The sequence below is a fragment of the Suncus etruscus genome, chromosome 10 (assembly GCF_024139225.1).
Source record: "Suncus etruscus isolate mSunEtr1 chromosome 10, mSunEtr1.pri.cur, whole genome shotgun sequence".
NCBI classification, from domain to species: domain Eukaryota; kingdom Metazoa; phylum Chordata; class Mammalia; order Eulipotyphla; family Soricidae; genus Suncus; species Suncus etruscus.
The window spans coordinates 82,153,288-82,179,467 of NC_064857.1; the positions used below are offsets into that span (position 1 = coordinate 82,153,288).

At 45.4% G+C, this 26,180-nt stretch overlaps 1 protein-coding gene across 1 annotated transcript in view; it reads right to left on the bottom strand.

Annotated features, from left to right (window-relative positions):
* Positions 1-4,098: 4,098 nt before the first annotated feature.
* The window catches only part of KATNAL2 (katanin catalytic subunit A1 like 2), a 90,521-nt gene continuing 68,439 nt past the window's right edge, over positions 4,099-26,180 (bottom strand). Inside the window, exons 12-16 of the mRNA XM_049781560.1 lie at positions 21,873-21,964; positions 19,750-19,860; positions 5,655-5,814; positions 4,716-4,818; positions 4,099-4,238 (exon numbers count right to left, since the gene is read on the bottom strand). Of these exons, the coding sequence (XP_049637517.1) occupies positions 4,099-4,238; positions 4,716-4,818; positions 5,655-5,814; positions 19,750-19,860; positions 21,873-21,964 (606 nt within the window). The remainder of the gene's footprint in view (positions 4,239-4,715; positions 4,819-5,654; positions 5,815-19,749; positions 19,861-21,872; positions 21,965-26,180) is intronic.

The window sequence follows — 26,180 nt, forward strand, 5'->3', positions numbered from 1 at the left end:
GTTCACCTGGGCCTGTGACGTGAACATCAGGGTCAGCAAGTCCTGACCCGAGCATTGTGGGCTTGTGCTGGGTACTGGGTGGTACACTTGGGTGGATGCTGAGGAGGAAAGGGCCTTGCACAGCGGAGGACATTGGGATGACTTGCGCATCCCTGCCTGGTGGGTGCATGGAGCACTCAGCCACTACTCCCCGCAGGCAGGACTGCTGCATCTTGTCCTTTGTCCACCTGCAAGATGTGGGCTGTGTGGACAGGCCTGGGTAGTGGAAACTGACTGAGTCTTTTTTTCTTTGGATTTTGGTTAGGGTTCCGCTCAGGGGTTACTCCTGGCTATGCACTCAGAAATTGCTCCTGGCTTGGGGGACCATATGGTACGCCGAGGGATCGAACCACGGTCTGTTCTGGGTTAGCCTCGTGCAAGGCAAACACCCTACAGCTGTGCCATTGCTCCGGTCCCTGGCTGTGAGTCTTAACAGAAACTTCCTGCTGGTCAGTGTCATCATAGGAAATTTCATTTCAGACCTGTGGCCTCTGAGGAGCCCCAAGAAGCATCTGGAAGGAACAGATCTGCCCCTGGGGGAAAACAGAAGGAAGCAGTGGTCTTTACTGTTGAGCTGCAGGGGGAGAGTTGCCTGTGCAGGGGTGATCCAACAAGGAGAAACGGTTTCTCTTCTGGCCTCTCCCCACTTGGGCCCTCAAAACCCCTCGATGTGCAGCTTGATAGTTTATTTAACAAAGATGATTGAGGCTTTGCTAACTGCTCACAATAACAGCGGTAAGAATAAATAAAAATCTCGTTTGAGGGCCCAGGGTACTATAAATATTCCCAGCTCCACTGCTTAAGAGATTGATTATTATGGAGGGCTTGGTTGTCTGAGGAACTTCAAAATGAAGGTGAGGTTGGAGCAACAGGACAACAGGCAGTTGTCCTTGCATGCAGCTGACCTGGGTTCATTCCCTGGCACCATATATGACTCCCTAAGCCCCACCGGGAGTAAGCCCTGAGGATGTCAGGTATAGCCCCAAAAACATTAAAAGAAAGTCATCATTGGAGCCAGAGAACAACACCCTTCATGTATCAACCCAGGCTGTCTTGAAAGCCCAGAGCCTCACCCGCCCCACCCCCACCCCCAAGCATTGCCAGGAGTAGTCCCCGAGCTCAGAGCAAGGAGTATGTCCTGAGCACCATTGAGTGTGGCCACAAAAAGTGAAGTTGAAATGATTTCAGATAAGCTCCTGTAGATAAATTATCTGTAAGGTGGATCATGGGTACTGCCAGAAATTTCAGTGGTTTCACTTGCCACTCAATTAACTAATGTTCTGTGGGGAGAGGGGGATGCAGCCATGTGAGGTCCAGATCCCCCTGTCCAGGTGGAACACAGGCACAGCTGTGTCTAGCTCATCACAGTGCTCCCCCTCCTGTCCTCTCAAGCTTCCTGCTCTCAGACTTTGTAAACTTTGGAGCTATGACTGCTGCTTACAAAAACATACTAACTTGTGGGCTTATGTTACATTTTCCTATCACAAATACCTGTCTCAATAAATCTAGGTGTACATTTACTGTGAAAATAACCATATATGTTTCTAACTCTAAAAGCCCCCTGAGCATTGGTGATGGGACTGTTGCACTGATGATGGGTGGTGTTCTTTACATGACTGAAACCCAAACACAATCATGTGTGTAATCAAGGTGTTTAAATAAAATATTTAAAAAAATAGAAATTAGCTGAAAAGCAAATTAAAAGAATAAAGAGTCGTATTTTAATGCTAAAAAAAAAAAAGCCCCCTGATGGGTCAGAGTGGTAGTACAGCAGGTAGGACACTTGTCTTGCATGTAGCCAACTGGAATTTGATCCCAGGTAACCCATGGAGTCTTCTGAGCTTGCCACAATTTCTGAGTGCAAAGCCAGGAGTAAGTTCTGAGCAGTGCCAGGTGTGGCCCAGAAACCAAAATAAATAAAAATCTAGTTTATAAAGCTCCCCAGAAGAAAGAGTCAAGATATAAAGTACATATGATCTGCAAGTACCACCCACAAAGATTGGAGGTGGGAGCATTGTTGGATGAGAGAGTGCACCATTTGGAAGATGGAAAATGGGTGAAATGTTGGAAAAACACAGGTTGCTCCAAAACCAGCACCAGGGGTTGGAGCGATAGTGCAGTGGGTAGGGCATTTGCCTTGCACACAGATGACCCTGGTTTAATCCCCGCATCCTATATGGTCCCCAAGCACTATCAGGAATAATTCCTGAATACAGAGCCAGGAGTAACCCTTGAGCATTGTGGGTGTGCCTCCTAAAAGTTTCCCCCAAATAAAAGCACCAAGGAGGCCTACATGATAATATGACTTGTAGGAAACTTGCACATGGCTGGGTTCAATTCCTGGCACCCCGTATGGTTCAAACTCTGCCAGGGGTGATTCCTGAGTGCAGAGCCAGGAGTACCCTGAGCACTGCTGGTTATGGCACCAAGAAATCAGAATTTGCTCTATTGCAGCCAGAGAGATAGCACAGCAGTAGGTCGTTTGCCTTACATGCAGTTGATCCAAGATGGACGGTGGTTCGGATCCCGGCATCCCCATATGGTCCCCTGTGCCCGCCAGGAGTTAACCCCTGAGTATCGCTGGGTGTGACACCACCACCCCCCAAAAAAAGAATTCACTTTGTAGAACCATCTCAAAGGCTTGGAGTACTGGATGGAGAGGAAGGGACAGGTGGGCAAGATTGAGAGGCAGAGGTGCGTGAAAAGCTCTTAACAAAATGGTTGGAGCCCCCTAATCCCAGCCCATCCCCCTAAATATTCAGCTTTGGAGATGAATCAGTGACATAGGGGGAGGGCTCAATGTGGATGATGGTTTGCTGCTGATAAAATGCAATGATGGGGGCGGGCAGAGAGATAGCATGGAGGTAAGGCATTTGTCTTGCATGCAAAAGGTCGGTGGTTCAAAACCCGGGTCCCCTGAGCCTGCCAAGAACGATTTCTGAGCATAGAGCCAAGAAAAACCCCTGAGCACTGCAGGCTGTGACCCAAAAAAAAAAAAAAAAAAACACAATGATGGAGCCAGAATTAAAGCTGATGAGATTGAGGCCTTTGTCAAGAATAAGGGGCCGGCAAGGTGGCGCTAGAGGTAAGGAGTCTGCCTTGCAAGCGCTAGCCAAGGAAAGGACCACGGTTTGGTCCCCCGGCATCCCATATGGTCCCCCAAGCCAGGGGCAATCTCTGAGTGCGTAGCCAGGAATAACCCCTGAGCATCAAATGGGTGTGGCCCGAAAAACCAAAAAAAAAGAATAAGAAACAGGTTGGTGGGCCCGGAGAGATAGCACAGCGACGTTTGCCTTGCAAGCAGCCGATCCAGGACCAAAGATGGTTGGTTCGAATCCCGGTGTCCCATATGGTCCCCCGTGCCTGCCAGGAGCTATTTCTGAGCAGACAGCCAGGAGTAACCCCTGAGCACCGCCGGGTGTGGCCCAAAAACCAAAAAAAAAAAAAAAAAAGAGGTTGGTGTGGTGCTACAGCGAGTAGGACTTGCCTTGCACACAGCCAACCCGGCTTCCATCCCTGACATCCCACATGGTCCCCTGAGCCATAAGGAGAGATCCTTGAGTGCAGAGCCAGGAATGACCCTGAATATCACCAGGTGTGGCCCAAACAAAAAAACAGCAAGAAGCAGATTCTCAGTTCCCCACCTCCATTCTCATTCACCCTTTAGCTGTCACAGCTGGGCTGTGTTGTGTCAGGCTGAGCACACGGTGGACATCCCCAACTTTGCACATTCCAACACAAACTTCCCCAATGCCACCTCTTGCTTTCAAAGATGCTGGGTCACAAACAAAGCATAAGACAAGAAAGTATTCTTCAAAGTTTTATGGAGTCTGAAAAAATCTCCACCGCATGACCCAGTAACACGTGTAGCTGTCATAAACATGGGCTATGGAAATAGCTCAGATTTCCAAACACAACATGGCTGTCCCAATGCAGCTAGCCTCTGAGGGTCAGACTCAAATTTCTAAGTCAATCGTTATGACCTTTCTCTCCTATTCACAAACCAGAAGGCCTCCACGGTGGTCTTGGCAGCCGGGAGAGAAGAGGGGGAAGATGATATTAAACAGACTCGAACTCTTTCTGCCAGGCGGTGTATTTCTGAGTCAGATTCTTTGCTGAAGGCTTGGTATGGGCTAGCACATCCAGAAAGTCGGCCGTGGTGACGGTCTCCAGCCGGACCCCAAGCAAATGGCTGCTCTCTAGATGGAAACAAGAATAACAGCACAGCCATCGACCTTGCTAGGATCAATGTTTTCGAGATGCTAATAGACCTTCTTTCAGGACAATGCATAATGCAGCATTCTTAATGGTTAATGCAGCGAAAGGCAAGACTTAAGAGAGGGCTAGGGAAATATTCTTTAATGTGTACCTCAGCCCCTGGAGCTCAGACCAAAAGAAAAATGTGACTTCAATGGATGATCAGACTATTATTTAATATTTATATAGTGCTTCAAATGGACCCAGCCAACATCTGAGCATGCCAGAGAAAGAGAAGCTTTACGGAGTATCTCATCTGGGGGCAAAGTGATTCAAAACACAAGCCCAGAGGAGGCCCAGTGCAGGGAAGGATTTGGCCAAACAGCCTGAGCTGTGCACAGAGCCTCCCCAAACACGAGAGCAAGGTGCCCTCTGCTGGTAAAGGGTGAACTCGCACACACTTCTCGACCCTCCTTTACCTGGTTGTTGGTTTTCCAGGGCATTGAAGATCTTGCGCACAGGCCGCATGGCTGCCTCCTTGCAGACGAGTTTAATATCTGAGCCTGAGTAGCCCTCAGTCTCCTGCAACAGGCAAAGCCCCCCAGGGGGCAGCAGGTAGAGGCTGGTGTGATTATGGTGACTGCGTTCTCAGAACAGCTGCCTCTACCCTCCCCCAAATCTCATGCTCAGTTAGAAAAGCTGCTAGCAGGAAAGAGGCCAGGACCACACACTGCAAGGCCCAGCCTTGCTCCCGAGCCTATATGGCCAGATCCCAGGGTCACCCAACTTGTAACGAAGGCCTGGAGTGGCTCAGAAGACACAAAGTACAAATGTCCACTCAGGAGCCAGTCAGCCCAGTGTCCACTGGGGACTCTAGAGCTTCGCCACTGGAGGAAGACTTTGACTTACTAGTGACAACGGTCTGGTACTTTCTCAGTTCTTTATTTTTGGTTTTGGGCCACACCCGGTGACAGTCAGGGGTTACTCCTGGCTCTGTGCTCAGAAATCACTCCTGGCTTGGGGGACCATATGGGACGTGGGGGAATCAAACCGAGGTCTGTCCTAGGTTAGTGTGTGCAAAGTAAATGCCCTACCGCTTGCGCCATCGCTACAGCCCCTGGTAGAGTTCTTTAGGCCTACTGCACCACTGGGGTCTCATTGGTTGTTGGGTTTTTGTGGGGTTTTTTTTGTTTTTGTTTTTTTTTTTGTCATTGGGTTTTTTTTGGGGGGGGCAAATCTGGGGCTGCTCAGGGTTTACTCCTGGCTTTGTGATCAAGGCTTATTCCTGGTGGTGCTCAGGGGACCATATGAGGTGTTGAGAATCAAACCGAGGTCAGCCATGAGCAAAGCAAACACCTTACTCCCAGATGCACTATGGCCCCAAAAGGGGGCACCCATGGTCCTGCAGAGCAGCTTACTCGGGCCAGTAGTTTGTAGTCCAGCTCTGTGCGCAGCTCCAGGGCACTGTTGCTGACAGGCGGCAGCCAGTGGTGGATCATGGCCTGCCGGGCCTCCAGGCTGGGCAGGTCCACCAGGATTCTCTTCTCCAGGCGGCGTAGCATGGCACAGTCCAGCTCCCTGGAATCACATCAGTTATAGACACTGGCTGGGCCGGATGCTCATTTCCTAGGCAAGAACTATATTTTTAATTATGAGAACAATGATGCAGAGGACAAGGTAAAGTTACAGTGAAAGGACAATCGCCCATAAACAGAGTTCTCAGAAGAAATCCCCTTACTGACGCCTAAATATTGAACTTACAGTCAAAGAACATTAAGAAAAATAAGGCAGAACCCATGTACAAGTACTTTGTCCACAAGTCCCCAGATTGTATTACATTATAACATTTCTTAGCAGTACACAAAGCAAACTAAAGCCATGAGATTTATGTGACTCCTTAAACATTGAAGGCATAGTATTTTTTTTTTTTTTTGGTTTTTCGGGCCACACCCGTTAGATGCTCAGGGGTTACTCCTGGCTACGCGCTCAGAAATTGCCCCTGGCTTGGGGGGACCATATGGGACGCCGGGGGATCGAACCGTGGTCCTTTCCTTGGCTAGCGCTTGTAAGGCATACACCTTACCTCTAGCGCCACCTCGCCGGCCCCAGAGGGCATAGTATTTTTTTATATTTTCATGCACATGCATATTAGTTTAAGTTAACATCAAAAGTTTAGGAGGTTTTTTTAAGGGTTAGTCAAAAGAGCACAGTAAAAAACGGTGTTAGAGTGGCAAATATTGTTTGCATAGGCCCACCAAAATATGGGGGACATGGAAAGGAAAAGCCTTGGTTTAACTACAAGGAGACCCTACCCCTGAAGTTTCCTGGCATAAGACCAACTCTAGGCTCCAGGCAAACTAGTTTATTCAATCCAAGTCATTGTCTGTAGTGCCAATACAGTTTTATTTTTCATGCAGTCTCTATTATTGGCATCAGGTTTCTGTATTAAAGATCCTGGAATCTGCACATCCTACATTGAAGTCAGGCTGGTGTGGAGTATCCTCTAGTTTCACCTCACAATTAAGGGGCAATACAGAAAGCCCTGTCCAGTAAGCAGGTCATTATTGTTGTTAAGTCTTCCTAGTGTTAAGGGAAGTCTCTTTTGAGTAGGTCGATGTCAGAGCAGCGGTAGGGTCTTCCCTGGTAGAGGATTGCCTCCAGGTGATGTTATAGACAACCTTGGATGTTTCATAGATGTCTTCCCTGGATCAGGGGTGAATGGAGAATGCCCATTTTTCTGAGGCCTGTGCCAGGTCTTTATGTCAATGTTCAGGGTGTAAGGTCCCATTGCACTACAAGATTTGTGTGTTCCCATCACTATTAGATAAGAACTTATTTGTATGTATAGTATTTCCCATTTTAGTGTGCCTATGCAAACAAAAATAGAGCCACGTGGCGTTATCAGAGTATATGGGGGCGTAAGAACACGTCCAACAATACCCATGACTTGGTTCAAACATAAGCATTAAACTGAGGGACTCTTTCACCAAATTCCCTATTGAACAGTTCACAAAGAGAAGAAAAGATTAAAAAAGGGGGGGGGGGGGAATCGTCACTGTATAAGAAAATAGTCAGCAAAAGTTATAGCCGTCAAAGAAAACACCCATAAAATGTTGAAAAACATACGTGTCCTTTTTATGCCTTTTGGAATAATTGGGTGGGTGTTAACTCCAGGGCACCACTTTGGTCTGTGACTTAGGACTCTACAGTACTTAAGTTAAAAAGGGTAAATGTGGAGTAATGATGATAGGGGGTAAGAGAGTTAAAGAGAAAAATGATATTTTGTAGGGGTATGAAAGGGCAGAGTACAAAATGGACATTCTGCATACCTAAAACCATAATTCAACGATAGTGAGTACTATTAATGTATCTTGTGCACGTGGGGGTGCTAGCCCCCGCACGGTTTTGAAAATCTAGACTGGTAAGAGATTACCAGTGAATGTTTCAAGAAAGCCTAAGGAAAGCCTTGGGTACCTTCAAGCTCCGCCAAGGGACCCACCTCGCTGGCTTACCCAGGCATATGGCCCAGGGAAGCCCTGGAGATCTGGAGCAAGGCGGTAGAGGGATGCTGGGGTCACCCAAGTCCCGCACCCCCCCCCAGGCCTGGTTAAGAAGGCCTCTGGCATGGCGGAGACCTGCCGAACCCCATGCTGCTAGACACTCCTGGCTCCCAGGAAGGAAAGAGATCCTTCAAGAAGCTGGGAGGCTGGAAGCAAGAACTATATTTTAAGAATAATTGAGCATTGCAGGAAGCCTTTCTGCCTTGAAAGGGTCACCCTACATTTATGCCTGAGTGGACAGGGTGATTAGTTACTTCATGTGACGTGGGAAAAAAAATAATTGAAAAGACAGAAGGGGAAGGGGAGAGAGTGTAGGGAAAGGAGAAAGGGAGAGACCAAGGAGCTCAGACATTTTGGAGTGGGAAAGATATGTAACTATTCATCAAAGCCCTAAGAGTAGATACAAGAGTAAGCCTGTAACCCAAAGTATAATAAAAACAATAAAACTGGGGACCAGAGCAATAACACAGCTGTAGTGCATTTGCCTTGCACTTGGCCAACCTGAGACAGCCCCAGGTTCCATCCCCAGCATCCCATATGGTCCCCTGAGCCTGTCAGGGGAGATTTCTGAGCAAAGAGACAGGAGTGACCTCTGAGCACTACCAGGTGTGACACCCCCCCCCAAAAAAAAAACTGGAGGAAGGGGTCATGCCCACTGGTTTTCAGGGGTTACTCCTGGCTTTGCACACAGAAATTACTCGAGAGCTCAGGATGGGATGCTGGAAATCAATCCCAGGCATACAAGGACTCTACCCGCTCACAATATGATAGCTCTTGCCTGCAAAACAAAAAAATAAACAAAAACAAAACAAAACTTTAAGTTTGCTCAGGAACCTTGAGGCATGGGTGGAGGTGACCAGTGGGAGATTTGGAGCTAAAATATTGACTGGCTAAAACTTTGGTATTGGCAGCTTATTAAATCACCTTGAATTTAAAAAATAAAAAAGAGAAGATTTTACATTATTTAGAGGGATCCGGGAGTTTGGGGGGGACACCCAACTGACTCCTATCAAATGCCTGAGCATGTCTGTTGTAGCTGTAACATAAATTATTCAATCTAATTCAGCCCATGAGTGAATTATGCTTGACACCAGATAGGCACTCTGGGAAAGAGGGTCCTTCTTCCCAAACTCAAATATGTTCTTGAGTCAGAAACCAGTTCCCTTGGCACCCAGAAATCTGTGAGCTAGAATTTCTGAATGCTGGATGCAAATGTGACCTTTGAGACATTCCCTCCGGCACCTCCAGAAGTCAGATCAGGTGTGTGCAATTTTGCATCTGCAGGAATTTGGGTAATTTCATAACACACAATTTTGAAGCAAACAGAAAAGTAGAAGAAAATAAGTAAGTGCCATAGACGTACTATCTTGATTTAACGCTGAATCTTTGACCATGTTTGCTTGGTATCTGTGTATCTTAATCTTGCTAAATTATTTCAAATTAGTTTATATCATGAAGCCCCACCCTCGGTGCTTCAGCAGGCATATCCCCCCCAAAATACCCATCTTACAGAGCTGCCTTTCAGCACTGCCAGTAATTGCCACCTGTCCATTTCCGAATCTACCCAGTCATCCTCAAATTACCTTTTTAGAGAGCCCGAGCAAAACCTAATCAGGACCATGTACTACAGACGATATGTCTTAAATCTCCTGTAATCCAAACCTGTCTCCTTGCCCCACCCTTTACCCAAAAGTTAAGGTTCATTATAGAGTGTTCCATACTCAAGATTCAGCTGAGCTTGCCTCTGCGGTTCGTGTAACTGGTTCCTCTCTCTGTTTTTAAAGAAAAATTAGATCTAAAAGTTTGTTCTGTCTATATAGTAAGAGCAATACTTTCCAAGTCCCAGAAAGAAATAAAGTCCAATGTAGAAGATAATTCCAATGTGCCACAGCAAAATAAATAAATAAATAAGAGAGCATCTTTCCCATGTATGCTTTCTGGGGACAGTATAAGATCAAAAGATGTAAGCAAAGGCATGGATGTCCAGGAAGCAGAGGGTGCAATGGAGCAGCAGCAGCACTGCAGGTTTAGGTCCTCCCCTATCACCAGGCATGAAGGACAGTGAGTCAGTCAGAGCTGATGAGAAGACTCTGGAAGATACGGATGGGCGGGCTACCTGTGCAGTCTGGATGAATCGGTTTATACCGCAGAGGAGTGGACCTGGATTAGTGGGAGAAGAAGGAGAGGTCTTGGGCTGGGTCAGGGCAGGGTAGGAGGCGCCACAGAGAAAGGAAACCACAATGGGCCAGAGCGATAGCACAGTGGTAGGGTGTTTGCATTGCACGCCCCGACCTGGGACAGACCAGAGTTCAATCCCTGGTGTCCCATATGGTCCCCTGAGCCTTCCAGGAGTAATTTCTGAGCACAGAGCCAGGAGTAACCCTTGAATGTCACCAGTTGTAGGAGGGAGGGAGAGGGAGAGGGAGAGAGAGAGAGAGAGAGAGAGAGAGAGAGAGAGAGAGAGAGAGAGAGAGAGAGAGAGAGAGAGAGAGAGAGAGAGAGAGAGAACATCATTAAGCTCACATTTGGGGGACATATGACAAAGTACCCATGGGCCTTGTCCCAGGAGTGGCAGCCCTGAGGCATCCAAGGGGAGATGAGATTTGAGATGAGACTCAGATCCAGACCACAGACACAGGCTGAAGGAACAGGGCTGCAAAACCTCATTTATCCCAAGGCCTTTCCAGAGATGGGAACTTCTGCTCCTCCTGAGAATGCAGAAGGATCCTGGAAGGTCTTCTGGATGAACAATTTCTCCTGGTCCCCCCTCTTGTCCATGGGCTCCCAGAAGAGCTGAGGCAAATGGAACCTTGCTGGGGAGGTGGAAGAGTGAGCCCTGGTGATAGATGTCTCTATTGATCAGCTAATACCCTAAAGCAAAAGATTTACCTCAAAACGGCTTGTGGGCACAAAATAAGTGCAACTCTCTGACAGCGGGGCCTGATGAACACACTTTTAATGACATCAATAATAATGCTGTGAAACCGGGGAGGAAACGAAGGACAAATGCAATGTGCCCAGATATCAGTCTTCCTGCCAATAGATTTCTATAAAAGTGTTGACCTGTGGCGACCAGAAAGTCCCCCTCCATATTAAGACCTAGTTTTCCTTTGCCAAGGGCCCTTTATTGGGGCTATTTGAGATTTCCAGCCTCTCGCCAAAGAGTGTGTGACAGGGAACCAATGAAGGTGCCACTGACAGACCTTGGAGCCTGCCTTATTGGTGGGTGCATTGTCCACTGGCCACCTGGACAGCCTCCCTGGACTCTGGATCTTCCGTTTACCTGAGGTCCTGGGCATATTTATTGTCCCTTGGCCTGGGTCAAAGATCATCCTCATTGTATTTTTTTTTTTTTTTTTTGGCTTTTGACTTTTGGGTCACACCCGGCACACTCGGGTTACTCCTGGCTCTACACTCAGAAATCACTCCTGGCAGGCTCAGGGGATCATATGGGATGCAGGGATTCGAACCACTGACCTTCTGCATGCAAGGTAAACACCTTACCTCCATGCCATCTCTCCAGCCCCCAAAGATCATCCTGAAACTTCTAGAATAGGAGCACCAACTGCTCTGGTTTGCCCTAAGCTAGTAGAAACAGTAGTCCCAGATCTCTCTACAGCATGGAAGAAACAGTCCTTCCTCTGCAGGCAAAGTCACACCTTTGCATGCCCTCTCTGAAACTGGTGTGAAATGGCATTCTGGTAAGCCCTAAAGTTTTGGAGAACAGACTTCTGCTGTGGATGGTGGAATGCAAACAAAGCCCTGAAGGACACATCCCCTTTAGCCTTGTTCCACCAGCTCCTCCTCAACTCCCTGCAACAGACAAATAGTCTGTTCTCAGAATTACCTTTGCCCATCCGAGATAAGCTACTTCTTGGGGCATTTTCTTTGTGTAAAATTTTGGCTCTATTTGCTGAAAATCATGGCATTTGCACAAGTTCAGTTTATATATTTTTTGTTTTCTAATTATAACACTGTGATTTACCAAGTTTTTTCAGAATGAAGTTGTTTCAAATATTAAATGCTCAAATACTAATCCCACCACCATTGTGACCTTCCCTCTCCACCAGTGTCACCAGTTTCCCTTCCAATATCCTAGCCAGCCCCCTGGCAGGTGCAAACAAATTTACTACATATTGTTTATTATATAATACAAAGGCAAATGGAATTATCTAAAGTTAGATCAATACAGGTCAATTTGTAATAATTGGGGTCTTTGGGGGGTGTCGGGTCACACCCAATGATGCTCAGGGGTTATTTCTGGCTCTGTGCTCAGAAATCACTCCTGGCAGGCTCAGAGGACCATATGGGATGCAGGGAATCAAACTGGAGTCTGTCCTGGGTTGGCTGCATGCAAGGCAAATGCCTTACCACTGTGCTATTGCTGTGGTCCCTATAATAATTGCTATATCTCTCCATGGTGTTACTAAAGTCAGTGTCTAAGGATTTACTGGGCTTACATCCTTAAATCCACTAGTTGGTGCTAATTTAGCCTCTGTTTTACTGTTTAGGTTCACTGAGCTGGGCAGATTCCTACGTAATTCTCCCATCAGGTTCTGATGATACTGCTAAGCTGACATTGCTATAAGATACTGAGGTATTGTGCAGCCGCTTATGACCTCATGATCCAGGATCTATAGATCTGCAATAAATATGGTAACAGGGAAGTTTGATAAAGTTCAGTCATAGAGGTGGGCCGTTTCTGTCGAAGAGGGTCAGGAGTGGTGACAGGCTGCTGTGCCTCCCCATTTCATGAAGGCCCCAGAGTTTTCAGCTAGAACCAGTCCCCCTGGGAAGAATCATCAGCCATCAATTTCTTTTGTCACTCAGTAAAAGGACTGGACCATTTTTATACTGGGAAGATGGGGGTGTGTGTGATAAGGACTACTGAGTTTTCTGGTTAGGAGTGTAATGGGGGGACTTGGCCTGCCCCTCATGGAAGAATATTCTAGTGTTTTCAGTTTGTAGTCTGGTCTCACCTGAAGGTTCAGCTGCTCGTATTATTTAAGTTCATTCATTGTACTAGTCCGGTTCAAATGCTCACCTCTCCCAAGGAATCTTTCTTCTGTTAAGTAACTACCACCAGAAGTCGCCTCCTTCCTGTACAAGTTTCAGCTGTCTGGACTAGACCCTGATGCTGCTTCCATCCACCACTCATCATAACCTGTGCTGATATCTCTCCTAGTAGCCCATCTGCCAGTCATCCACTGGATGCTGGAGCCCATAGATTGGGCTTTAAAGTCCCATCCTGTCTTCAGAACAGAAAGTGCCCTGTACGGTTGGGTGTGACCCACTAACAAATAAAATAAAATTTAAAAATGAAATCATGCAGTTTGATGCAATATGGATGAAACCAAAACCAGTTTTTGTTTGCTTTGAGTTTTTTGTTTTCTTTAAGTAAAATAAGTCAGAGGGAAAAGGACAAATACCATATGGTTCACCCATCTGGAGTATAGAGAGAAATAAAACAAGAGAACTGACAGGATCAAACAATGAATGTCAAACAACGACAGGATCTGACAGGATTTTTGTTTGTTTTGTTTTGGGGCCACACCCAATGTCTCTCAAGGTTATTCTTGTCTCTGCACTCACTCCTGGCAGGTTCAGGGGACCACTGTGATGGCGGGGCTCAAACCCAAGTTGGCGGCATGCAAGGCAAATGCCCTACCTTCTGTGCTATTGCTCAGCCCCAATAATAAAAGTATTTTTAAAAGAAACATCCGGGGCCAGAGAGATAGCATGGAGGTAGGGAGTTTGCCTTGCATGCAGAAGGACGGTGGTTCAAATCCCGGCATCCCATATAGTCCCCCGTGTCTGCCAGGAGCGATTTCTGAGCATAGAGCCAGGAGTAACCCACAAGAGCAGCCAGGTGTGACCCCCCCAAAAAAAAAACAAAAAAAAAAAAAGAAAGAAGGAAGGAAACATCCCACTGGAGAGAAGAGGGCTCCTACACTGAAAGCACATTTTCAGAACTATGTTCTCATACATTCCCCATGTAATCAAGTCTTGGCTTTGATGTTTTCTTCTAAATATAAGAATTTGGAATGGGGCTGGAGAGATAACACAGCCGTAGAGCATTTGCCTTGCACATGGCCAATCCAGGACCTATGGGTGGTTCGAGTCCCGGCATCCCATATGGTCTCCTAAGCCTGCCTGGGATGGTTTCTGAGCCGAGAGTCAGGAGTAAACCCCTGAGCACTGCCAGATGTGACTCAAAAACAAACAAAAAATAAGAATTGAGGGGGTGGGGTTCTTAAATCTCTGCTTTGGTTTTTAAGAGGAGTGGGAAAATTTCTAAATCTTTTGCCAAGTACAAGAACACAACAAGCTTTAACATGCTTCCCACATATAATTTTTCACACCTTATTAAAACCAACTACCATTGAGTTAAATGAGTTAAATAGACATCTAAAGATGGCATCCGCCTTAATAGCCCCTTCCAGGCTCCCGGGTCCCCCTGGACTCCTCAGCCTCCTTTTGTGAACACTCAACCCTCAAGATTGGCCAGCTTTGCCCTAATTGTGCTCAGTAAACATTTCTTCGTGGCTATTACTTGAAGTGGCAATATTAAAGATGCCACATTTGCTAGTCTTGTCTTTGCTTATTTACACCTCAAATGGCACCGATGAGCTGTTATTTCTTGCTTCTCTACTCTCCATCATGTTCTAGACAGGGAAGGTGCCTACAGAGGGAAAACCCCCAAATCCACCACTGAGCGAGAGAGTGATTGTCCCCTCTGAGAGGCAACATGGATGAGTCCACAGAACAAGGTGGTAAACAGACTATGCAGGACAGCCCTGTACCTGGAAGATCCCCAGAGAGGGGAGACACTAAGACGCTACTGACCACCATGAAAAATTTATTTGGGAATGGAATCTTAAGAACTGGATTTTTACAGTTTGGTATCATTGCGTTATTTCTCCCAGAAAAATAAACTGCCAGGGTAAGATAAGTTTATTCCCTCTCCTAAGATAAATATTTGTCCCAATATTCCTGATTTAAAGAAATAAAAAGGTCTGGAGGCAAAGTACAATGGGACTAAGTGCCAACCTTGAATGCGACTGACCCTGGTTTGATTCCTGAGCACAATAAGATGTGTTGTGGCTCCAAAACAAAATAACTAATATTCTTTTTTATTGTTGTTGTTGTTCATGTTGATTTAAAATTTTTTATTTAAACACCATGGTTACAAGATTGTTCAGAGTACAGGGTTTTTTTTTTCCAAATAAAGTTGTTCATGACTGAACAATGACCCCTCACCAGTGCACATTTCCTGCCACAAATGTTGGTTTGTGTGTGTGTGTGTTTTTTTTTTTTGAAGGGAGAAAATTGTACCACATCTTACTGTGAACAGACTTACTCCTGGGTCTATGCTCAGGAATCTCCTGTTGATGCTCAGGGGACCAGTGTAGTGTGGAACTAGGGTTGGCCTCATAAAACACCAGCAGTACCTTATCCCCTGTATTATTTTTCCAGCCCCAAATCAATATTCTTGTTAAAAATATTATTTCCTCTTAGAAGGGTTGGTAATATATAACAAGGGATTTAAAAACATCTAAGTCCTTCCTAACAATAATAATCCTATTTGATAAACCTAAGAGAAATGATCAGAAACTTAGTCAAAGCTGTGTCCACATGAAAGTGCAATTCAGAGTTATTTATCATGAATAAAAGAGGAAGCATTATGTACATTCACATGTTCACTCAACTGTAACATGTGAAATTTGAAGTCACCATTCCAAAAACCACTTTCCAAGGGTCATCCCTTACTCTAACATTAATGAACGAACATCAGGCAGAAGTGGGACACAAAATGGTCCAATCTCAAAGGAGAAGTTTGACCACTTCATTCTCAGCAACTAATCCAGCAACTCAATTTCTAGGAGCTAAGCAAGGGAACAGCATCCAAGCTCACAGTAGTTGTTGTACCACCTTCAACAGAAAAAAGGAGATGCCACAGAAAAGATGAGCTAGATGCAGGGTGGAATAAACTGTCTTAAGTACAAAATAGAAGCCTGGACTCCTATCAAAAGGACAAGGCAGGGACCAGATCATACAGTGGGCAAAGTGCCAGCAGCAAACCAGAGTTGGATCCCAACATCCCATATGGTACCCTATGTACCATCAGGAGTGATTCCTGAGTGCAGAGCCAGGAATAACTCCTGAGAATCACTGGGTCAATAATGGCCCCCAAAACAAAACAAAAACAAGGCAGAATTTTTTATACTTCGAAAGATCTTCAGGCTATTTTGTAAAGAGGGGAAAAGTATGCTCAGCTCTGGTGTGAATTGAGCTGTGTGATGGATTGTTGGCGTCTTGGCATCTCCTTTTCTTGGGTCAGTAATTCTCAAGTGTGTTTGAGGTTGGGCAGGATTTTACCACTGAGGAAGCACCAAGAATGCTTGAAGATATTTGGGTTGTCACAGATTTGGGGTCCCAGTGCTATGTGCAAGGCAAGTGCCCCACCCACTATTCTATCTCCTAGATCCTTTTAAAAAATTAAGTTACCATCAATTTACACCATTGTAGAATTTCAGGGTCATAACTTAACTCCTCTCCATACATACGGGATTCACCACACCCCACCAATGTTCCAGTGCAACCTGCCACAGAGGCCCTTTCCCTTTTCCTCTGTCAGTTTCCCTTCTGGCAGCCATCCTAATTTTCACAAGTTCAAAGTTACTTTAGTTGTTCTTGCCAGTTTAGTTGCTTTAATTGTGCAAAGAGATGAAAAACAGAGATTCTGGGGGCCGGAGCAGTGGCACTAGGGGTAAGGCATCTGCCTTGCCTGCACTAGCCTAGGACGAACCATGGTTCAATCCTCTGGCATCCCATATGGTCCCCTGAGCCAGGAGTGATTTCTGAGTGCATAGCCAGGAGTAACCCCTGAATGTCACCGGGTGTGGCCCCAAAACAAACAAACAAACAAACAAAAAAGGAAAACAGAGATTAACAATCAGGGACAAGTCTCTTTTGAACTCCATTTGTGGGGCTTTCGGGGGAAGGGGGCATAAGACCCTCCTCAGAAGTAGTTCTGGGGCCTACCAGGGCTATACCCAATGGTATTTAGGAGGCCATTCTATGCTGGGGACCAAATCCAAAGTAGAATGTGTGCCTGTGTGCCTGGCATGCACTCTAGTCCTTTAAGCAATTTCTCCACCCTCTACACTCCAATTTTGGAGGGAAACAGGCCACACCCTAGTGGTACTCAGGACTTACTCCATGCTCTGTGCTCAGTATCACTAATGGCAGAGCTCAGGAGATCAACTATAGTATCAGGGATCTTTCTGGGATCAACTACATGCAGAATCATCTTTCCCATTACTATCTCTCCCTAAACTTTACCTTAAGCCCCAAGACCCCCCACTTTAAAGTACTGTATAGAAGTGCTATATTCTAAACATAAGTTGCCAATTGCCTTCACATTTAGAGAAAATTTTACAAGTCAGAGGGGAGGTGGAACCAGACTGAAGTTAAGAATATGGGGCCGGGCGGTGGCGCTAGAGGTAAGGTGCCTGCCTTGCCTGCGCTAGCCTAGGATGGACAGCGGTTCGATCCCCCGGCGTCCCATATGGTCCCCCAAGCCAGGAGTGACTTCTGAGCGCATAGCCAGGAGTAACCCCTGAGCGTTACCGGGTGTGGCCCAAAAACCAAAAAAAAAAAAAAAAAAAAAAGAATATACCTAAAAAGACAAATCGTCACTTGTTCAGTGACTTCTTTTTGAGGATCCCAGAGGAATCACGTACTACAGAAGTTTTTCCCTTTCATTTCTGAAGGTGGAAATAGATGTAAAGATGGCACTGGGGGTCCACTCATTCATAAAGATGGTGCTAGAACTGTGGTGGTGAGCAGTAGGTGTGAAGTCAGACCTCCATAAATTTATACAGGATTGTAAACCACAAAATTATCAAAAAGGTATACAAAATATTGTCTGCCTCAGCCTCTATCAAAGGCAATATGGAACTTTCTCAAATAAGTAAGAATAGAGTTCTCATATAGCTCAGTGATTCCATTTCTGGGCATCTATCCCTAAAACATAGGACATTATTTGAAAGGATAACATAGCCTACATTCACGGCAATGATTGATATAATTACCAGGGTAGAGAAACAGCCCAAATACCCTATAGCAGGTAAGTGGATCAATAAGCTGTGGCCTGCAGACACAATGGGATACTAGGCAGCTAAAAGAATGGCTGAAATCATGCAAGTGGGTTGAGCTGAGGTTCAGTTGAACCAGGTTGAGTGAAATGAGTCAGAGGGAGGACAAATACGGGATAATCTCAGTCATCCATGGAATACAGAGGCCAAACAAAAGAGGAGAAAAAGAAGACAAGATGAGGAGGACTTAGAAACAGTGATGGAGGGTTGCAGGGAGTTGAGGGAAGTGATAGGGTATAGTAATTTTGTGTGCTGACACTATTGTGACTACCTAGATTATAATAATGAGAACAATCACTCAAGCGGGAAAGAAAGCAATGGATGAGGCAGGGCAATTGGCAGTGGAACGTCCCAAGCCTTACTTGAATCCTGATGCTAATATGAATGGAGCCACCTCTCATAAATTGTATGAGAAGTGAACCCCCAACCCCCCACCAGGAAGAGCCACATGCCCTTCTCTGTCTCCTGTCTTACTTACAGCTCACAAGGATGAAGGGATGAGGGAGATATTCTTGCAGCCGTGAAGGGATTATAATGATTTTTAAATATACTTTCCAAACAACATTGGTTTTCCCCCATTCCACTTTTCTTATTTCCCAATCCCACTCCTAGAATTGTTCTTCACCCTCTCAGGGATATGTTTTGAATAAAAGATTCTAAGAGTAGATTATGTTTTCAATTAGAGATTATTTAGTTCCCATTTGCTGCACAACATTAAAGAAAAAAATTCTACCTTCTAACTGAGAAAGAAAACCAACTTTCATTTTAATTCTGTTAAAGTCCAAATATTATTGTCCAAATGTTCTTTGAAATCTTGGAGGTTTTAATTCTATGCCAAAACTCTGCTTAAATTCAAGTAATAATCTGAGCCAGAGATTGTACAATGGGTAAAAATTCTTGCCTTGCATGTGGCTCACCAGGTTCAATACCTGGCCCCTCAAGTCTCCTGAGCTCATTAAGAGTAAGCTCTGAGCACAGCTGGTGTGACTCTCTGCAAAATAAAACTTTATGTTAAAAAAGAAGATAATCTGACTCAAATTTTAAAATGTCCAACAAGAAAAACAAGAAATGTTTTTTTTTTGGGGGGGGAAGCAACAGTACAGTGGGTAGGGTGCTTGCCTTGCACACAACTAACCCATATTTGATCCTCAACATTTCGTATGGTTCTGAGCCCCATCAAGAGTGATCCGTGAGGGCCCAGAGAGATAGCACAGCGGTGTTTGCCTAGCAAGCAGCCGATCCAGGACCAAAGGTGGTTGGTTCGAATCCCGGTGTCCCATATGGTCCCCCGTGCCTGCCAGGAGCTATTTCTGAGCAGACAGCCAGGAGTAACCCCTGAGCACTGCCGGGTGTGACCCAAAAACCAAAAAAAAAAAAAAAAAAAAAAGAGTGATCCGTGAGTGCAAAACAGGAGTAACCCCTGACTATGTCTGGGTGTGACCTAAAATAAAACTTTTTTGGTTTGTTTGGGGGCCACTCCCAGTGTGTTCCCAGCAGTTCTCCGGGGCCACATGTTGCTGGAGAATTGAACCAGTTTGGGGCCGCATATAAGACAAGCATCTTGTCTTATATGTCCCACCTTGTCCTTCCTACTTGTCTCACCTCTCCGGACCTATGACAAACTTTTCCACTGTCAAGAGAGTAAAGAGTAAGTACTTATACAAGAAAGACTTCAAATGAATCCATTGGGGCTGGAACCAGGAAAGATCTGACTTGGAGAGGCCAAATGTAGCATTGTCACCTATATTCAAACTCACACAAATTATTATCATTTTACTCTCAAGATCTCTTACCACGGCAAATTCGAGGCTGCTAAGACAAACACCAGGTCTTCTGAGCGAGCCAGCCCATCCATCTGCACCAGCAGCTCTGTCTTCATCCGCAGGCTCCCCTCATGCTCGCCCCTGGACAGATGAGAGGGGATTGTCCTTAGATTCTCCTGAGAGTGCCTCGGTGAGTAGCGCTCACGGGCACAGGCAGATTCCAAAGGGCAAAACCATTTCTTAACCCACAAAACTGCCTTCCCTTTTTTGTTTCTTAACCCCCAAACTGATCTCTTGAGCACCATATACAAATCTTCCCCTCTTCGCTTAGACAGCAGGCTCTAGATTTCTAATCTCCCAAAGTGTGGGGGCTGACCAAAGCCAGTGCATAACATTTTAGGTGAGCTATGCCTTTCCCTGGGGGAGAAATCTCTCTGGGAACAGCCTTTGTTCAGTAGTTCCCCAGAATTCTTATTTCTTTAACACAAAATAGCCAGAGATGTTTTCACATCATCTTCCCTGAGCCCCTGACTCTGAGGATTTTAGAATATAAGTTCTGGGCAAGGACACTGGCAAGTACCTTGTGGTACATCCATTCAATCTTATGAGTTTTCCAAGTTAGTCCCAGGGCCAACATTGAAGTGGAGAGCAACCAGGTAGATGGAAGAGCCCACACAGGCCATTAGGGTACAGCAGATCAGGGAAGGGGGGCTAAGCCAAAGGAGTCTCAGGCTGTGGCTGGTCAGGTAAAACCTCTTTAGATGGAAAGAGTGCTCTAGCTTGGGGGTAACACCCATTAAACTATAGAAACGATCCTTCATCCATTCCTCTCTTTTCTTACTTCCTCCCTTCTTCTCTCCCTCCCTCCTTGACCTCCTTCCTTTTCTTCCTCTTTTCCTCCTTTCTTTCTTCTATCCCTTCTACTTCCTTCCTTCCATCTTTTCTTCCTTCCATCCTTTCCTCCTTCCTTTCCTTCCCTCTTCCTTCCCTTCTCCTTCCTGCTCCTTCTTTCTCTCCATCCTTTCCTCCTTCCTTTCTGCAGTGCCAGGGATCAAGGCATGTACTCCACAGCCCTAGTTCCTACATCCCTAGTTCCCAAAATTGTCCCCTTTCAATCACTGGCATGACTCCCATATATTGTGGATGCATTTGGATGGTGCTTTTTCCCTGTTGGGAAAATGACTTTAATGGGTACAATTTCATAAATTATACTCTAGTTAAATGTTCAACAGTGAGATGTTTGCTTTTTATTACTACTAGTCCTGCCTTGGTGATAGATCATTAGAGGGCATTAATAAATACAGCTGTGTTGATATTGCCCAGATCTGGTTTCTCATTCAAGCTGGGACACAATTTAGAAAAGCTTCAAAGAAATATACCACTAGGAAAGGTATTCTTAATACACACAGACAAACACACAAACCCACTCACACAAACACATACAAAACACACATACAGACCAACACAAATATTCATATACTCACATACATAAAAATCAGCACACACATTCAGACACATATTCACACATACAAACCAATACACATATTCATAAACTTACACATACATATACACACAAACACACATATGTGACACACACACCACACTCCACAGTTCATTACAATCTAAGCCTTGTCCTTTCTAGCTGAGCACATTCGTGGACATTGACTCTTCAGAGATAACCTATGTGACGTGTAACATGGCAGGCTGAGCCAGACCCCAGTGTCTCAAATAAGCAGCAGCCTCCTCGCCTCTCACACCTTGGCAAGGAGCAAAGACTTTCCCTTGGGACGTGGCCCCTGCAGCCCTGCTGCCCACAAGCCGCCCGTCTGGCTCCAGCAGCTGCGGTCAGGGCAGCTATTCTGAGCCAGTGGCCTATTGAAGGCCGCCTGGGCTGGGACCCTGGTGACCCGGCCCAGCCAGTGGGGACGGCAGGAGGGTGGCTGACACTTCCTCCGGTGATAAAAACGACTCCAATCAGCTCTTCAGTTAACAGGGTCTAATTTAAAGGCCTTTCCGTGTGGCTGCAGAAGAACTGTGGGCTTATTAATAGGCTCGTTCTGCTGGTAAACGTCGATGGGCTTCCGACCATCAAAGACACTTATAAGGGGAGCAGAGATGACTGACAGAACCCAGCAACCGGCAACCCCTGTTACCCGGGCGCTGTGCCCCTCTGACTCATCACCGACTCCAGCTCGTCCAGGAAGATGGTGGAGGGGGCATGGTAGCGGGCGAGTTCAAACAGCACCTGTGGGAGGAAGGAGGCGCACGCTCAGATGTCTCCATCAGTGAACGGGCTCAGAGGCTCCAGAGCCTAATCACGAGACAGAGCCTGTAATCAGTCCTAAGCATCTACACTGCACCATTACTGTGATAACTTGACAATAGCTACATTTCCCTCCAGCACCACCCAAGCAGGTTGGATGGTCTGATTATTCCCCCCTTTCCTCTTCCTCTTGATAAACTAAGATGTGGAGAGTTTCTGGGAAGGGCTTAGCTCCAGATCACTTACTCATGGGATCGAACTTAGTGCCTCAGGTGCCATGGAAAGTCAGGCTTAATAACAGGTTCCTTGGGCATCCAAAGTCATGGGATTCATAAAATCATTTGGTGGCAATCACTTTACTTTTAGGGATAATGAGAGGAAGCACAGAAGGAAGGAATGCACTGGAAGGATAGGGAGAGGGCTTGGTATGCGTCCTGTCTTGTAGAACAAAGTGGAAAAGTCTTGCCTCTCTCTGGTCCCCAAATTGTTTTAGGGAAGGCCCCTCCCCCAACACTACTGCTGGGTAGCTCTCAAAGGCAATTCCCAATTGAAAACGTTGCTTCATTCCAGAATAAAATATTGTAGTCAGAACAAGAACAGGAAAGCAAACAACAAAAAAGAACAGACATATAAAAACAAAATAAAGTGCTCTAAAGGGAAATGCAGCGGTGATGAAAAAAGTAGAAAAATACTAAGCCTTTTTTGTTTCTTAACCCCCAAACTGATCTCTTGAGCACCATATACAAATCTTCGCTAGTTGATCAGAGAAAGCAGTAGAGATTTAGAAAAGATAGGGTTTCTTTAATAGGCATAGGGGATTTATTTTCTGTGTCTTAGCACTAGCAAAGCATCCCAGAACAAATGAAAGGGGAAGGGAAGGGAAGAGACAAAAGCCAGGTGTGATTTTGAGTAATAACAGACTGTCCCTAGCAGGTCTCTGTGTCATGGAAACACCCTTCTCTTTCCCACTGCTGCATGCTCAAGCATGATCCTTTCCCAGAAACACACTTTATTCCACCAAGACCATTGGATCAACTTGATGAACTGAAAGAACAGTGTCAGAGCCTGTTCCTGCATCACAAATGCTTTTAAGAAATAATAGATAGGGGCCGGAGAGAGCACAGCAGCGTTTGCCTTGCAAGCAGCCGATCCAGGACCTAAGGTGGTTTGTTCAAATTCCGGCGTCCCATATGGTCCCCTGTGCCTGCCAGGAGCTATTTCTGAGCAGATAGCCAGGAGTAACCCCTGAGCACCACCAGGTGTGGCCCAAAAACCAAAAAAAAAGAAAAGAAAAGAAAAGAAAAAATAGATACAGGGGTTAAAGAAAATACAGGGAGAAGGGTGCTTGCCTTGTACAGGCCAACCTATGTTCAGTCCCAGGCTGCCCAAATGGTTCCCAGAGCCCACCAGGAGAGATCCCTGAACACAGAGCCAGGAAGAAGCTCTGAAAAATTGCTAAATATGGACTAGTCCTTCTCTCACAGCCAAAAAATAAGGCATAACACATGTAAACACCTGCCAGGAGGCAAATGACAAAGATCCCTGAAGCTAAGGATGCTTGGAACAGCAAGAAGCTACCCAGTGGGAGAGGATATCGGAACTCTGCCTGATAGATAGGAGCACCAGATCTGGGGATTTTGTCTTCAACTGAGAGCCACTATTCTTCCCCTTGTCAGAGTATAGATAGAATCCTGGGTAAGTGTTCTGGATGCATTAGTCTAAAAATTTTACAGGTACTTGGAATAAATTAAGGCATACAGTTAGGTGGGGGTGGGGAAGTATGGAGAGATATAAGCACCAACAGGTGCATGCATTTGCTAAGGAGACCACTCAGTGATTCAATAGCATCAGCTCCTAAGAGGCATAAACATTAGGAGGGAAAGGAAGAACAGAACTCAAGGGTTCCCTATAAATAACTATTTAATTGAAACAAAGGAGAAAGGAATGGGAGGAAGCCATCTCGGATTTAGGGGAAGGTCCTGAAGGGCTTTGCTTTATCTGAAAGCTTCATGGCAGAGCCAGAAGTCTGGCAGAGCATGGCCAAGATTTTCCAAGTGAGGATCTATCTTTCCAAGTGCTCAGAAAAGGAAGAGAAAATAAAATAAAGTCTTTTTCTGGATGTATAGGCAATAATGTCCCTCAAGGTTAGCAGGAGTTGTTTTCCTCTTCTTTTTTTAAATATCCAAATTAAAAATGAATTTTCCAGAAAGATAATACACATTATGGCTGGAGAAATAATATCTTTTTTTCATTTGGGGAGTGGGCCACACCAGTGCTCAGGTGTTACTCCTGGCTCTGTTTAGAAATTGCTCCTGGCAAGCCTGGGAGATCATATGGGATGCCAGAATTCGAACCACCACTAGTCCTGGGTTTGTCGTTTGGCAAGGCAAACCCCCTACCACTATGTTATCTCTCCAGACCTGGAGGAATACTATAGCAGGTAGGGCATTTGCCTTTGCATTTGGCCAAAGCAGGTTTGATCCCCAGGACTCTGTATGGTTCCCTGAGCCTGCCAGGACTGACTAGTGAGCATAGAGCCAGGAGTAAACTCTAAACACAGCTGGGTGAGACCCAAAAACCAAACCAAACAAAAACAAAAAAAAAGAAAGAAAACAAATATACATATCGGGCCATAAAAAGATGCTCAAGTCCAGTCAGAATTAAAGAAATGCCCATTTGAATATTTGCTATCAGATTGGCAAAATCTTTAAGGTTTTGCTGAGTTAGCCATGATGTTCAACGACCAATGACATTCCTACACCATGGTGGGAGTATAAACTGGTACGACCCTATTGGCAGGCAATTTTGGCAATTTAATTACTTCAACTCATCCCTTTCAAGTCAAAAAAGGTCTTACTCCTATATACACAAAATCATGTATATAGTAAGACTGTTTGTAGTAGATGAAGAAATAGTACAGTCCCTACAGAAAAACTCCAAGGGCAGGATGCTTGACCCAGATTCAATCCCCAGAACCTCATATGGTCCCACTGAGCCCTACCAGAAGTGATCTCTGAGCACAGAGTTAGGAGCAATTCTTGGGCACAGATTTAGGGGTAATCACACTGGCAGGTGTGACCCCCAAAAAAGATGGCTTCCAATTTCTTCTAACAAGAGACTGGAAATAATTAAAATGCTTATAAGAGAAGACTGGCTGGGCCCGGAGAGATATCACAGTGGCGTTTGCCTTGCAAGCAGCCGATCCAGGACCAAAGGTGGTTGGTTCGAATCCCGGTGTCCCATATGGTCCCCCGTGCCTGCCAGGAGCTATTTCTGAGTAGACAGCCAGGAGTGACCCCTGAGCACCGCTGGGTGTGGCCCAAAAACCAAAAGAGAGAGAGAGAGAGAGAGAGAGAGAGAGAGAGAGAGAGAGAGAGAGAGAGAGAGAGAGAGAGAGAGAGAAGACTGGCTAAAATACCTTGATATGCTCCATGCCAATGAGACATACGTGCAATTAAATGTTCTAGTAGTATGGAATCACATCCAAGTTATAATGCTAAGGATTGGAGGTGGAATGAAAAATACAGTAAGGTATGTGAGATGTGCCCACCTGTATTTAAAAAGGAGAGAAGAGATGGCCACCGTTATTGATGAAGATATTGAATGAAGATATATGAGTGTTCCAGAAGGCTGCATTATAGAGGATGCCTCTTGGAAGAGAGGGCTTAGGCATATATTTTTTCCTTTGTAATGTTTTTTCTTTTCTTTTCCTTATTTGTTTGGGGGCAACAGCTTACCCTTTGCTCTGTGCTCAAGAATCACTTCTAGTGGACTTAGGGAAAACAAGTGCTTTGAGATCAAACCCAGGTCCATCTACTTGTAAACACTCTACCCAATGTACTTATCTTTCTGGCCTCTATAATGGTTTTCAAACAGACAAGTTACTTTTTAAATATATGATAAAGGAATGGGAAAGTGAGGGAGCATTGTTTTCTCAGTTGTAGAATTCTAGCAGAGTAAGATCAATGAAAGGAAAACTCCAGTTAAAGAAAAGTTTCCCATGTAATGGAGAGTTGTCAGTGATGCTTTTGGCTATTCAAAATGAGACAAGAAAACTCATTTAATTTCTGTCTAGGTTTAGAAAGTTTATAAACTTGTGGAGGACATTTGTCTTGCATTTGGCCAATATGGGTTCAATCCTCAGTATTCCATATGGTCCCCAGAGTCTCCAGAAGTGATCCTCGAGCACAGAACCAAG